Source organism: Panthera onca, chromosome B4 (genome assembly GCF_046562875.1).
Source record: "Panthera onca isolate mPanOnc1 chromosome B4, mPanOnc1 haplotype 2, whole genome shotgun sequence".
Taxonomy (NCBI): Eukaryota; Metazoa; Chordata; class Mammalia; order Carnivora; family Felidae; genus Panthera; species Panthera onca.
Window position 1 is genome coordinate 134,618,171 of NC_138345.1, and position 13,824 is coordinate 134,631,994.

At 51.2% G+C, this 13,824-nt stretch overlaps 1 protein-coding gene across 2 annotated transcripts; it reads right to left on the reverse strand.

Annotated features, from left to right (window-relative positions):
- Positions 1 to 4,743: 4,743 nt before the first annotated feature.
- NAGA (alpha-N-acetylgalactosaminidase) lies at positions 4,744 to 12,510 on the reverse strand. Of its 2 annotated transcripts, none has more exons than XM_060656198.2 (10): positions 12,386 to 12,510; positions 11,866 to 11,950; positions 10,976 to 11,111; positions 10,413 to 10,584; positions 9,741 to 9,918; positions 9,300 to 9,394; positions 8,372 to 8,533; positions 6,864 to 7,061; positions 5,630 to 5,773; positions 4,744 to 5,379 (listed from the first exon to the last, which is right to left on the reverse strand). In XM_060656198.2, the coding sequence occupies exons 2-10, from the start codon at positions 11,879 to 11,881 to the stop codon at positions 5,245 to 5,247; spliced, it is 1,236 nt and encodes a 411-aa protein (XP_060512181.1). In that variant the 5' UTR covers positions 11,882 to 11,950; positions 12,386 to 12,510; the 3' UTR covers positions 4,744 to 5,244. The 2 variants fall into 2 exon arrangements, with proteins under 2 accessions (XP_060512181.1, XP_060512182.1); XM_060656199.3 differs by lacking the exon at positions 12,386 to 12,510 and adding an exon at positions 12,136 to 12,313.
- Positions 12,511 to 13,824: the final 1,314 nt, after the last annotated feature.

Here is a 13,824-nt window from a genome sequence, read left to right on the forward strand (position 1 = left end):
GGCACCCCTGGTGTGAGTTTTTTTAACAGCCTCATTGAGATATAATTCATATACTATAATTCATTTAATGTATACAATTCAATGGGTTTTCGTGTATTCACAGATATGTGCAACCATCGATGGCTCTAGTCAATTCAAGAACATTTTCAGGGGTGCCTAGGTGGCTCAGTCAGTTGAACATCTGACTCTTGATTTCAGCTCAGCTCATGATCCCAGGGTCATGGGATCAGCCCTTGTCTAGCTCCATGATGAGCGCAGATCCTGCTTCAGATTTTTTCTCTTCCCTCTGCCCTTCTTCCCAGCTTGTGCTCTGTCTTTCTGAATCTAAAAAAGAAGAGAGAGAGAACATTTTAATCACTTCCAAAAGAAACCTTGTACTTTTTAATTGTTATCCTTTATCCCTCCATTCTCCCCACCCCGCCCTAAACAACCACTAATCTACTCTCTGTCTTACAAATTTCCCTTTCCTGGACCCTCAAAGTAATGGAATCATATAGTATGTGGCCTTTTGTGACCAGCTTCTTTCCCTTTGCATAATTTTCAAGGTTCATGCATGTTGTAGCATGTGTTAGTACTTTACTCCATTTGTGGCTGAATAATAATATATTGTATGGTTAACCATATTTTGTTTATTCATTCACCAGTTGGTGGACATTTGGGTTCTTTCCACCTTTTGGCTGCTATGAATAATGTTGCTGTAAACATCTGTGTGCAAGGTTTTGTGTGACATATGCTTTCATTTCTTTTGGATATATACCTAGATGTGGAATTTCTGGGTGATATAGTAACTGTATTTGATCATTCGAGGGATTGCCAGATTATTTTCCACAGTAGCTGTACCAGTTTTACATTTCTACCAGTAGCATATATGAGGGTTCTAATTTCCCCACATCCTTATAACTATGACTTTTTTATTCTATCCACCTTTCTAGGTGTGAAGTGGTGTCTTGTGTTTATTATTTGCATTTCCCTAATGGTTAGTGATGTTGAGCTCTGGCCATTTGCAGATCTTCCTTGGAAAAATGTCTGTTCAGATCCTTTGCCCATTTTTAAATTGGGTTGTCTTTTTATTGAGTTGTGAGAGTTCTTCATATACTTTACATAGAAGTCCCTCATCAGATATGTAATTGCAGATATTTTCTCCCATTGTGGGCGTTGTCTTTTCTCTCTTCCATAGAGGCAAATTATAGCTATAAATTTCCCTCTGATCACTACTTTCACCCCATAAGTTTTGGTATGTTATATTTTAGTGTTTTGGGTACATTTTATGTTCATTTTCATTCATGTCAAGTATTTTCCCTAGTATGTGATGACTTGCTTCTGTCTTGCTTCTTTCAAAACTCTGCCTTTGTCTTTTGAGAGTTTGGTTATGCTGTGTCTAGGTATGCATCCCTTTGAGTTTATCTTATTTGGAGGGCAAATTCATTGAACTTCTTTAACGTGTAGCTTAATTTTTGTCATCAAATATGGGGAACTTTTAGCCAGTATTTTTCAAACATTCTTTCTGCCCTTTCTCTCTTCTGTGTATGTTGGTATGCTGCACGGTGTCTCGTAGGTCTCTGAGCATCTGTTCATTTTTCTTTTCTTCTGTTCCTCAGACAGGCTAATTTCAATGGCCCTATCTTGGAGTTTGCTGATTTTTTTTCTGCCTGGGCATGTCTGCTGTTGAGCCCCTCTAGTTAATTTTTTTTTTTTTATTTCAGTTACTAGACTTTTCAACTTGTAGGTTCCTTTCTGTAACTTCAATATCTTTACTGATATTCTCTATTTACTGAGACATCATTCTTATTATTTCCTTTAGTTCTGTTTTTTTGTTTTGTTTTATTTTATTTTTTTAGAGAGCATGAGGAGGGGAGAGAGGGTGAGGAAGGGAGAGAGAATCTCAAGCAGGCTCCACGCTCAGCACTGAGCCTGACATGGGTCTTGATCCCACAACCCTGGGATCATGACCTGAGCTGAAACAAAGAGCTGGGCACACAACCAACTGAGCCACCAGGTGCCTCTCCTTTAGTTTTTTATACATGGCTTCCTTTAGCTCTTTGAACATATTTAAACTAGCTGATTTAAAATTTAATACTAGGGTAAATTAAGACATTAAAAAAAAAAAAAAGACATTAAAAAGCTTGCTCTGTTCTTACCAAGATTCAACTGTCTTTCTTAACTGAATACTCTCTGGGCTGCTGCAGACTTTTGGTTAATTTCCAATGTTCTATGAAAGTTGATTCTGATAATACGTGGCAAGGTTTTCATTGCTTTTATGGAGGGAACAAACATTTGGTGGTTATTACTGGACCATTTTTTGTTGACTTCTTGCTTGGATTTTGATTCAAATAAACTATAGAAAGATATTTTTGAGACAGTTGGCAAAAACTGAACACAGAATGGTTGTTAGATTATTAAAAACTTAACTTTTTGGACAGGAAAATTGTATTAAGGTCACATATATTAAGGTGACCTTAATATACTCTATACTTATATACTCTAGCTCACAAGGAAAAAGTATGTGTGGGAAGAGAGATATGAAATAATGGCACATATTGATGGTTGTTAGAACTGAATAATGGGTACATGGAGGCTCACTGCACCATTTTATTTTTGTGTTTGAAATTTTTTATAATAAAATAATTCTTAAAAGAAGAGGTGTGCCCTTGGATCCAAACAGGACTGCCTTGAACTGGGAAAAAATTGAGTCCCTAACTGGCTGTGGGTAGAAGAGAATAAAACAATGCCTGGAAGATAGGCAGGGTGTGATGTTGACAGCATGAAGGCTAAAAGGATAGAATCAATCAGGCACCCCCAGGATAAAAGTACAAGTTATATCACAAGTGAAGACATGTAACCGTGTCTCAGTCTGGAAGGCTGCTCCCTAATCCTGACTCCCAAGTCCATGGTGTCAACCATCATCCCCTGCCACATCCCAGTGTAGCGGGAAAGACTTCCTTCCTGGGACTGGCCAAAGAAGTGTACCCACCTGAGACCATTCCATTTGGCTAAAACAGCACTATGATCAAGACCCAAAGCTGGAGCTATGCATGGGGTGACAGGCCTCCAAGGACAGAGGCCTGGGATGTGGTAGGTTTCTGACCTTCTAAGTAACCCACAGCCTTAAGACATCAACTGGGGAAAGAGAATGCTCTCTGATGACTCCAGACTCCATCAGTGAAACCCCAGTAATCTTAAATGACGTTGTAAGATATGTACTTGTAAGTTCTTTACACCATATTCTAAATACCAGTGATGAAATTTGAAGTAGGTTTCAAGAACGAACGGCTAAGAAAGAATTCTTGAGACATTTTGGTGCAAAAAGGTGATTTTATTAGAGCACAGGGACAGAACCCGTGGGCAGAAAGGGCTGCACCTGCAAGTGTGAGGGGTGACTGATTATATACTTTAAGTTTGTAGAGGCAGGGGAGGTTTCTAAGGAATTTCTGTATGCTGAAAGCAGGGTCTTATAGGACACTGAAGATTTAACTAGTGTCAAGACAAGATTATTTTTAGTTTTTAATGAAATATAAACATTGAGGCATTAAGGCAGCCATCGACTCCTTGAGGAATGTCACATACTGCATGTCTCAGGTATCTGTCAGTGGGCTGCAGGCTGTAAGGAGATTTCATTTAAACTACATTATTCTTGCCTTTGTTCTCATCACAAGGATCTCAAACCCTGAGGGAGGGGGTATGGCAGATCTACCCAGAAGAGTTCCACAGGGCAAGACAGTGCAGACCCGGGGCGCTGTGTGCTCCCACATTCAAGCCCAAGGAAAACCTACCTAGCCTGCTCTGCTGCCAGCTTTCCAAATGGGGACAAGAACCATCAGGGACCACAGGTACCCTGTGGCCTTAGCTAAAGGACCAGGGCTTGGAAAATAGCAACAAAGGCAGGCAGTCAAGAACCTGCCATTCTTTTACTTTCCTGAAGAGGAGGAGCAGGAAATATATTTTAAGATACAGAGAGGGGCGCCTGGGTGGCTTAGTCGGTTAAGCGTCCGACTCGGTTTCGATTCATGTCATGATGTTGTGTTTTCTGAGTTTGAGTCCCACATTGGGTTCTGTGCTGACAGCACGGAGCCTGCTTGGGATTCTCCTCCCTCTCTCTCTGACTCTCCCCTGCCCATGCTCTCTCTCAAAATAAATAAATAAAACTTAAAAAAAAAAAAAGACGCAAAGAGCCCTTAGACTTGTCTTCGGACACTGGTGGGGGGTGGGGGTGGGTCTGAACCTCCTCTGAAGCCAGGTTAGGAGAAGAGAAATGAATGGAGGGGCTGGGGGTGCTGCCAGGCAAAGGACCAACTGCAGCAGCCCGGTGGGAGAGAGGCTAGCTGGCCCTCACTGGCACCCAACCCCAGAGTGCCACTGAATGAAGCCCTGGCAGAAAAGGGGACATGAGCTGAAAGGTGCAGAAGACAATGCAAAATCCTTAGCAGATCAGGGTCTGTGTGCAGCAGGAGGGCTGAGGAGTGAGTCTGAAGGGGGTGGGGAAGGGGTGCGCGAGACAAAAGGCCTGTGCCTGACTGTGTTGTCACCACCACTTGAGTTGGGCAGAGCAGGATGGCTCCCTGGTGAGAGGCAAGTCTGGCATGTCTAGGAAGTATAATCTGCAGGTCACTTTGGAAAATAAGGAGCCAGAAGATGCCACACATCTTCCACGTGAGGTGAGATTTCAAACCAGCACCCTGTGCACTGCTACCCAGAGTCCCTAACTGAAGGTGCCCACGACCCCACGTCCATATTGCAACTACCCGATTAAAGAACAGCTTTATTGGTAACCAGAGGGAACCAAGGTAACCTGGCTGGTGTTAGCCTGCAAGGCCTTATCCAGGCCGGCAAACCAATCACACAATTTGTGGGAGTTCCTGACAAGAGGTCAGATCTCCAGTCCTAATCATAAGAAAAATTCCAAGTCCTGATTTCAGAGTCAACAGAAAGAAGATCGGAGGGTATCAGTGGCCCTGCTTGTGGGGGCTCAGGAGGCTGGCTCAGTTGTTCAGTAACATCTGTGGGGCTATGCAGACAAGGTAGAAACCAGGAAGGCCATAGGAAATCGCCCCAAGACAAGTTTCCAAGAAGGTTCACACTTGGGCAGGGTGTGGAACCTGGCCCTCAGATTGCACTTTGGGTCTCACGGGGCCAGGTCACTGAGTGGGCCTGAGTGTCAGAGAACCCCACTTACTAGCCCTCGGCATGTGGAGGCTCCATGGTCTGGGCTCAGTGATGCCGCCACAGCCTGTCACATGTTTCAGTTCCTCATTGCTGGGACTTCCCCAGCTTCCTGATGGGATACAGGTACCACATCACTACCCCTGAAGGGTTGATGACCACCGTGAAGTTGGTTTTAGGGTGGAGGCCACTGATGACATCACCCGTGTAGACGTTCTGGGCCTGTAGTGGAAAGAGATATCGCCGGTACTCATGTAAGAATGGCTGCAGAGACCCCCTCAGAGGGTGTCAAAGCCCGGACTCTGGCCTGTCTGGGGTGGGTCTCCAGCGTGCCCTACAGAAGTGGGAGCCCGGAAGGGGACCAGCCACAGCCCTCGATGCCTGCAGCTGCCTCTTGCGCTCCTGCCAGAGGACCACCCCAGCAACACCCACCCGGGGAAGCCCGAAGCCCCACAGGTAGTAGGATACTCACCTCATAGGTATTGGAGCTGTTAAAGTTGAGCTGGGCGAGGGAGGAGTGGTAGCGATAAGGCATATCCGTCCGGCGGCTGAAGAAGACTAAGGCGCTAGCCTCGTCGGCCAGGGGCCTCACGTACACTTCAATGTGGGATTTCTCCTGGACACAGAAGGTGGCTACCGGCTGGGCTCCCTGCTCAGGCAGGCCCTGAAATCCCCTCCTTGGCCCTCCTTTGAGCTTTGGGTCCCCCTAACCCATGGCTCCATGTCATGCAGAAGTTTGGAGGATACCCCAGCCCTCCAGTACCCCCAACTTATTCTTCCCTGACTCAGCAGATGCTCCCCGACACTTAATCTGTGCCAGGCCCCACGCTAGAACACAGACGGAAGTGCATAAGGTCCTGTCTCAGACAGTTCATAGGCTAACGGGAGGGATAGACGTGGGCAGCTGCTGGCACTGGAGCGGAGGACGCTGTCCATAAGACTGATGAGCTCTGCCCGGAGCAGCCGGGAGGGTGATGCCCCGTCCTTCAGAAGGTCCGTGGGCCTGGTTCCACCATGAGCTCCTCCAGCAGGATTAGTTCCCTCCTCTGGGGATCACCAGTTCTATATGTGCCTTCTATAGTTGTGTGGATTTCTTTTAACTAGAGAGGTGAGGATCTGTGCAAAGAGCACAAGCTGGGAGGCTCTATGCTGTTGGAGTCAAGTTCTGTTGTACCCTTCACCAACTGTGTGGCCTTGGGTTATTTAGACTCTTCAAGTCTCAGTTCGCTCGTTTGTTAAGCAGGGAAGTATTTACCTTCTCAGAAAAGGGACCCAGAGTGCCCAGCACACAGTAGGTGCTCAATAAATAGTAAATGCTAGTCTAGTGCTAGTAGTAGTTGCAACCCTTGGCTCAAACAACTCCTAAGCTCTGGAAGGAAGCCCTAGCTATTTGCCAGACATCACAGACATGTGCAGAAGTCTCGCACTTCCAAATCTAGGGGCCCCACTGTTCCCGTGTGCACCTGTGTGGTAATGTCTCCCTTTCCCAGATCCCATGAGCTGTCCTGCTCTGGCCTTGTTCTCACCCAGGCAAATGGGGGGACGGTTGGAGCAGCTCCCGGTGGAATCCTTGACCGAATACAACCAGGAAGGTGAGCTGAGCAGATTTGAGGCCCAGCCTTCCATAACCTCCAGGCTGGGAACCTTGTTCTCAGTGGGGGGCCTAGTCCCTCAGCCTCCCCTTCCCTCCCCCCAAACTCCAGTACCTTGAGAATCCTGCGTCCTTGGATGCCCAAGGGATCCTGGTTGATTTTGATCATGAGTGGATTCTGCAGAATGTCCATATTCTGGGCAGAAATGGTACGCAGGTCCGTGGACATGAAGAGGGGGGCTGCCAACACTGTCCATAGGGCCATCTGGGCCCGGGCTTGCTCAAAGCTGAGACCGAAGTTCCCTATGAGCAGCTGGGGGCAGAGGAGAGGATCGGTCAGCTCTGCCCTCTTTAGGAAAGTGGGCACGGGGACCAACTCTAGACACGTAGCCCAGGCAAGAGAAGATGGAGCGGGAGGACACTGTGGGGCCTGGTTCAGCGAACACTATTCCCTAGGAGCGTGGCCTCGGGGTGTGTCAAGTAAGTCACTCTCCCTCTGAGCCTCAGCTTTTTTATTTCACCAAGATTATGGGGTGGTAATATGCCATGGCATCGGTTGTTCAGAGGATCCAGTGGGGTCCTGCTGCCAAAAGCATGTATACACCGACACACTAAAGTCAAAAAAATACAGTCAGGGTGGCAGCGGTAGGTACCAGACCTGGACAGAGTCCCTGCTCCTGCCACAAGTCACCCACCTGCCCTAAACACAGGTGGCAAGACTGAGGGGGACACTTCCTGACCCCAGGGCAACCAATCCACAGACTGGACACAATTACCGCTAAGCAACATGGTTACGTACTTAGTGATACCCATGTAACACAGCACTGCATGTGCCAAACTGTGCCAAGCGTGTTAAAGGGTCATCCATTTCAATACCCAGAACAACGCTATATAAGGTAGCTACTTTTCTCATCTTCCAACTGACAAAACCGAAGCACAGAAAAAATTAAGTCACTTTCCCAAGGATAAGTGGCCGAGCGGGAACCAGAACTCGAAAGCAGGCTAATTGGTGTTTCTCCAGGTGTCTATCTGGCCTGGTGTCTATAATTATTGTAATCACTGGTAGTAAATGCTTGTCGACTAAACGAAGAGATAGCTAGCAAGTCATAAGATAAAGCGCAAAAACACTGAAGTCAGGGCTACGAGTGAGGTAGGTGTGAGGGGCCGACTCTGCCTGCAGAGGCTCTGTGGGAGGGGAAGAGGGCACAGGGCATTGAAAGGTGGTCAGAAGCAGGCCTGACAAGGACAGTCAAGGGAAGGAATGACTGGAGTAGGTGGACTCTTCATTATCTTCACTGTCCCGAGGAATAGTGTCCCACGAGAGTCACTACAGACCAAGTTCTCAGGTTTCAAGAAACATCAGAACCGCCAGGGAAGACTGTTAACAATGGGTATTCCCAGGCCCTGTTCGAACATCCTGATCCAAAAAGTGGAGGTGGGGCCCTGGGAAGAGACATGTAAACCAGCTCCCAGGGTGAGTCTGATGCAGCTAGTTCAAGGACACATTTCAGAGACACTGATCTAGAACCTGGCAGTGAGCGTCCAGGAAGACAGCACAGGGCAGTGGGGGAGCAGGTCTGTCGCGGCCCGCAGGCCTTGGGCCATCCCCCTCCGTGCTGGTACCATGTCTGGGTCGTTCCAGTGTCCAGGGCCTGCCACCGGCTGCAGTATGTCCTGGTGGTCCACAAACCAGTCCAGGATGGACAGCACGCTACTCCAGGAGTCCTGGATGTCGTCATAGTTGCGCCAGACGTTGCAGATTTCTGCCAGCAGACTGTAGTTCACCTGGATGTCGGGGGAAGGCAGAGTCCAGCAGCGGAGTCACGCCTTGCTGCCTGGAGGCCTGCACGGGGGCTGAGGAGCCTCAGCAGGAGACACACAGGGTGCAGAAGGGGGAAGAGAACAGGCCCCGAGCTAGATCACGATGAGGAAGGTCTCAGAAAGCGGGGTCCTGCCCTGGGGCTTCCCAGGCCTCATCTCCACCTGTGCTGGTGCCGGAAGTCTGCCCTGCCCTCTCATGCCCGTTGGGGCCAGGCCCGGGGAACGGGCCCAGGCTGGTACACCCACAGCCCTCGCTACTGCACACCCACCCCTGTATTCTCTCAGTGAGCCCCGCCGTCTGCCAGCATTCTCCCTCGGGTCTACAAGTCTGATCCCACCCTTTCTAGTGTCCTAGGTGCTGAAGGGCCCCTGGTGATATGCCCACAATGCCTTTCAGAGGCTCAGCCCCCCTTGCATGGCCTCACTAGCCTTCTAGATGTCCTAGCCCACTCAGGACAACCAGGATTCTGACCACTGGCTGGATGATGTGTGTCAGCACATGACGTGTAGTTCCATGCCCTGGACGCCCATCCCTTCGGCCCACCTGAGAAGTGCCTCCTCTTCTCTAGACCCGGGCTTGGCTGAGGCCCCCTCTGGGGCACTCAGAACCCTCTCCTAGACTGACAAATCAGCACACCGGCAACTATGATGAGAGCAACCCTGACTGCACAGGAGGGGAGGAGGCTTGGGTGTGGGGAGCACTGCCAGGTGGGCTCACGGAATGGCTTACCTTTGGGGGAAGGCCCCCTTCATAGGCCGGCCAACTGCAGGAGAAGGCAATGGGGCGGCCTGTGGCATTCAGGGCAGCTGCCATCTTGGGGTATCCTGGAAAAACCCCACCCCTACATTTTAGGCCTGAGGCGGCACAGGATGAAATCTGGGGCCTCAGCCCAAACCTCCCACCGAATGTGAGGGAACTGAGGCCCAAAAGAGGAGGTGCCTCCCCCTGTACCCAGAGCTACAGACACTTCCTGGGTGGGCATGGTGCCAACCCATCTTTAGGAAGCCTGGGAGGCAATAATCCTCCCAGCCTCTGGATGCAGGGAATTGGCAAATACTACCCCCTGGGGGCCATACAGACAGACAAGCTGGGCCAGGTAGGCCCCGGTGAGCTTTCCATGGCCACCCCTCCCTGTCTACCTGATGGCCCCTGGCCAGCTCCAGGACCCACCCATGGCCCGTTCCTCGGGGGTCGAAAAGCAGCCATCCAACTTCAGCATGTCCACCTTCCACTCGGCAAAGGTTTGAGCATCCTGAGTCACCTTGTCTAGCGTGATGCCTGGGTAACCCATACAGGTGAAGTTGCCCATGTCCTCGTAGATGCCCAGCTTCAGGCCCAGGGAGTGAGCCTGTGGAGGGTTGAGGACACAAGTGGGCTTAGGCAGGACCCGCAGGGAGCCACCTCACAGGCACATCTGACCAGTCCTCATTAGAAAATTATCGGCTCCCCACTATCGAAAGGAAAGAGTGTGTTTGCTGGTCTGTCTTCTGCCAACTGTGGTCCTTCTCCTCACTCCAACACACACCTCCCATGGGCAGCTTCTGGCCTCCAGGCCTTGCTTCTGTCATCCCCTCTGCCTCAAATGTCGTCTCTCTATAGCAGCTCAAGAATTGCCTCCTCCGGTGAATCTTTCTGAAATCCCAGGCTGGAAAAGATGCCCCTCCTGGCTCTTACCCACCACGGTGGGCCGAAACTAGCTGTCCATTTATCTGTTTTCCCCACCAGACTGTGATTTCTCAAGAGGGATTGTGGAAATAAGCCCTGAGCAGGGGGGGAGGGGGGGGTGCGTGGAGACCCTGGTCTGGACCCCAGGCTAAAGGGCAGGGCTGGGGTGGGGCTCACATAGTCAGCCAGGAAGGCAATGCCATTGGGGAAGCGCTTGGGATCTGGTATCAGGCGGCCTTTGGCGTCACGCCCACCAATCCAGCAGTCATCCATGTTAAGGTATGTGTAGCCCAGGTCCCGCCATCCGTCTTGTGCCAAGTGGTCGGCCATCTCCATGAAGAGCCGCTCGCTGGTGAGAAGCAGGGGATGGGGCAGCTCAGTCACCCCCCACCCCCTTCCTCAGAGCTTTTCAGACTTTTCAGAGGATCTGAGTGTGAATCCAGGCTATGAGAACCATAAGCAGGGTGGAAAGAAAGGAGCTGTTTGGCCCCAGGCTGCAAGACTGAGCCAGCCTGGCTGTAGCAATGATCTCAGGGGCTGGGCCCGCCACAATGCCCCTGCCCCACAGGCCTGACAGCTCCCACAGAAGCCCCAAGCAGGTCACAAGGCTGTCAATGTCCCAAAGGTCACCTCTGGTTGCATTCTCTCTGGCACGGGCGCTCTTTTCCTGCCCTCCACTCCCTGCCCCTACTCCCCGGGGTCTTGGGCAAGGCTTGTTAGGTGGTGTGGACCTCGCTCACCTGATGCAGTTCTTCGGGTCCTCGTCGCAGTCAGTGTTGCAGCGGAAACGTTCCCAGGCCAGCCAGCCCATGGGTGGCTTCCGCAGGAGCCCATTCTCTAGCACCAGCACCCGGGCCACCAGGGCCAGCAAGAGCACTGCAGGGGAGTCAGAAGGATGACTGTCAGTGGCTCCCCTAGCCCCAGCCCTCGCCCCACCCCACCCATATGCTGTTGGGCTCTGCAGAGGCCGCTGGACTTCCCATTAGGGGAACAACCAGACTCCTCGGCTTGAGAAGAATTAGCTCCTATTGTAACTGCCCACTCCAGCAGTGGCCCCCAGGGGCTCATGGTGCCTGGGGCAGGGCAATGTGTTTGAGGCCTGAGTCCCCACCTGCTATTGCCACAGCAGTGCCGGAATCGGTAAAAAACTAACACTTGAGGTTGTGTCCTTTCTGCACCCTGACTAGCTCCCCCAACTCGGTATACACAGAACTTGAGCACTATAGCCAGACTCCAGGTCTCCTGAGTCTCACCCAAGGCCCTTTGCTCTCTACCACAGACCCCCAAAAGGCCTCAGAAGGGCTTAAGAGATTAGCCAGGTTTGGATCTGCATCTAGCCATCTACGGAACGACTACTGCGGTGTTGCTAACACATAAAGCAGGTTCTCTGTACTTTGAGGGAGAAGGGGAGAGAAAGGAAGTGGCCTCTTTGGAAGAGAACTGATTCCTAGGTGGGGAGCATCTCCTTCTTGCTGGCCCAGCTCCAAGAGTAAGAGAGAGGAACATGTCTCCCACATACCCACATCAAAGAAAGAGGCCCAGACACCAGAGGGCTGGAACTTCCTCCAGGGAGCCCCTATCCCCATCGGGTCTCCTGCCCTCCCCAAACCACCCCCACCCGCGTAGGTACCTGCTTTCAGCAACATCGCTCTGGACTCAGCGTCTCAGGACCCGGCCGGATCTGCTCTCCTTTCACCAGCTTTATACGTTGGATTCTGGAAGGTAAGAAACGTTAGGTAAGCACCGGGGTCCACTACTACTGCCTCGCTCTCAACCTTGAGCGTGGATCCCACAAGCCGCCCTCACTGTTCACCACCCCCGGCCCCCAGCTATCACTTCCCCGAGCCTGGGTTCTTCCTTCAGAAATACTAAACAAGATGTCTTAGACGTTAGACCCCACCCCCTCTGTAGTGCCGGGAACCCCCGGCCCCACGGGCGGCCCTCCGCCGAGCCGGGACCAGAAAAAGGCAGCGACCGCCTCTGGGACGCCCTGGAAGAACGGAGGCGTCGGCCTGGGACCAGGCTTCGGACTCCCACCGGCTCTGGGTTGCCCCCGCCCCCACCCCATCCCCACCCCGTCCCCAAGGACAGCAGCCCAGCAGCCCTAGCGCGGGGACCGTCCCTCAGAGTGCCCCGCTCGCGCAACTCACCCTGCGGACGCACCCAGAGCCGCCACAGGCCCCGGCCTCTGGAACGCCGATTGCTGCTGTAACCTGATTTGCCTACAGCGTTCCACAGGGGGCGGAGCCTGACGGCGGCAAGCCTACCCGGCGGAACCTATCAGAATCCCCCTAGCAATGCCGTGTCCCGCCCCCTGTGGGCCCATAAGCCCTCCCCCGAAGTTCCCAAAGCCCCGCCCCCTCAAGTTCCTTCTCCGCGCCCACCTCAGGCAGGCACCACCCGCGGAGCAAGTCTATGGACTGGGTGACCTGCCTACCGTGGCTCCCCGAGAGGCTAGTCCTTTCACCTCTGCGGGGTCCCTGAAGGCGAGCACAGTGCCCGACACAATGTAAACGCTTAATAAATACTATGGAGTGAATACCTGCTTTTTAGAAAGGAAGTGAGAAAATGCCATGATGCATGGTGTAGGGCACTGTTTTTGCAAAGCCAGGAGGCTCTCCCCTACTGACACTCTGGGCCAGCCACGCATTGTACTGGCCCCAGGCACTCTACATATTCCTTCCCTCCTTCATTCATGAAATGTGGTTTTTTTAATGTTTTATTTATTTTTGAGACAGAGAGAGACAGAGCATGAGAGGGGGAGGGGCAGAGAGAGAGGAAGACACAGAATCTGAAGCAGGCTCCAGGCTCTGAGCGGTCAGAACAAGGGCTGGAACCCACAAACTGTGAGATCATGATCTAAACTGAAGTTGGACGCTTAACCAACTGAGAGCCACCCAGGCACCCCTCATCAAATATGTTTTTAAAGTTTACTTACTTATTGAGAGAGAGAGAGAGAGAGAGAGAGAGAGAGAGAGAGAGAGAGTGTGCACATGAGTAGAGGGGGAGAGAATCCCAACCAGGCTCCACGCTGTCAGCACAGAGCCTGATTCAGGGACCTGAGCCAAAATCAAGTTAGATGCTTAACTGCCTGAGCCACCAAGGCCCCCCTGGAGTACTCCTTCACAACATACCTCAGGTCACTCCTTGCTCAAGACCCTGTGACAGCTGTTCATCTCAGTCTGGAGACTCACAGATTCACAAAGCCCAACCCCACGCATGCTGACCACATCTCCTGCTGCTGTCCCCCTCCTCCCTGCCTCTCTGCCACACTCTTGCAGTTCCTCAAACACAACTGGTCTCAGGGCCTTTGCACTAACTGTTCCCTCTGCCTGGAATCATCTTCCTCCAGATTTTGGCATGACTGGCTCCCTTATTTCCTACCAGTATTTCTCAAATGCCACCTTCTCAGTGAGGCCTACCCTGACCATCCTATTTGAAACTGCAACCTCGCTGCTCCAGCAATTCCCAAGCTCCGTGTGACTTCCTATATTTTCCATGCCACTTATTACCTTCTAACACATTTGTTATGGTTTCTGTTATTAACTGAATAAAAGTTAGTGGGAGAGACAGATAATAAACAGGAAAT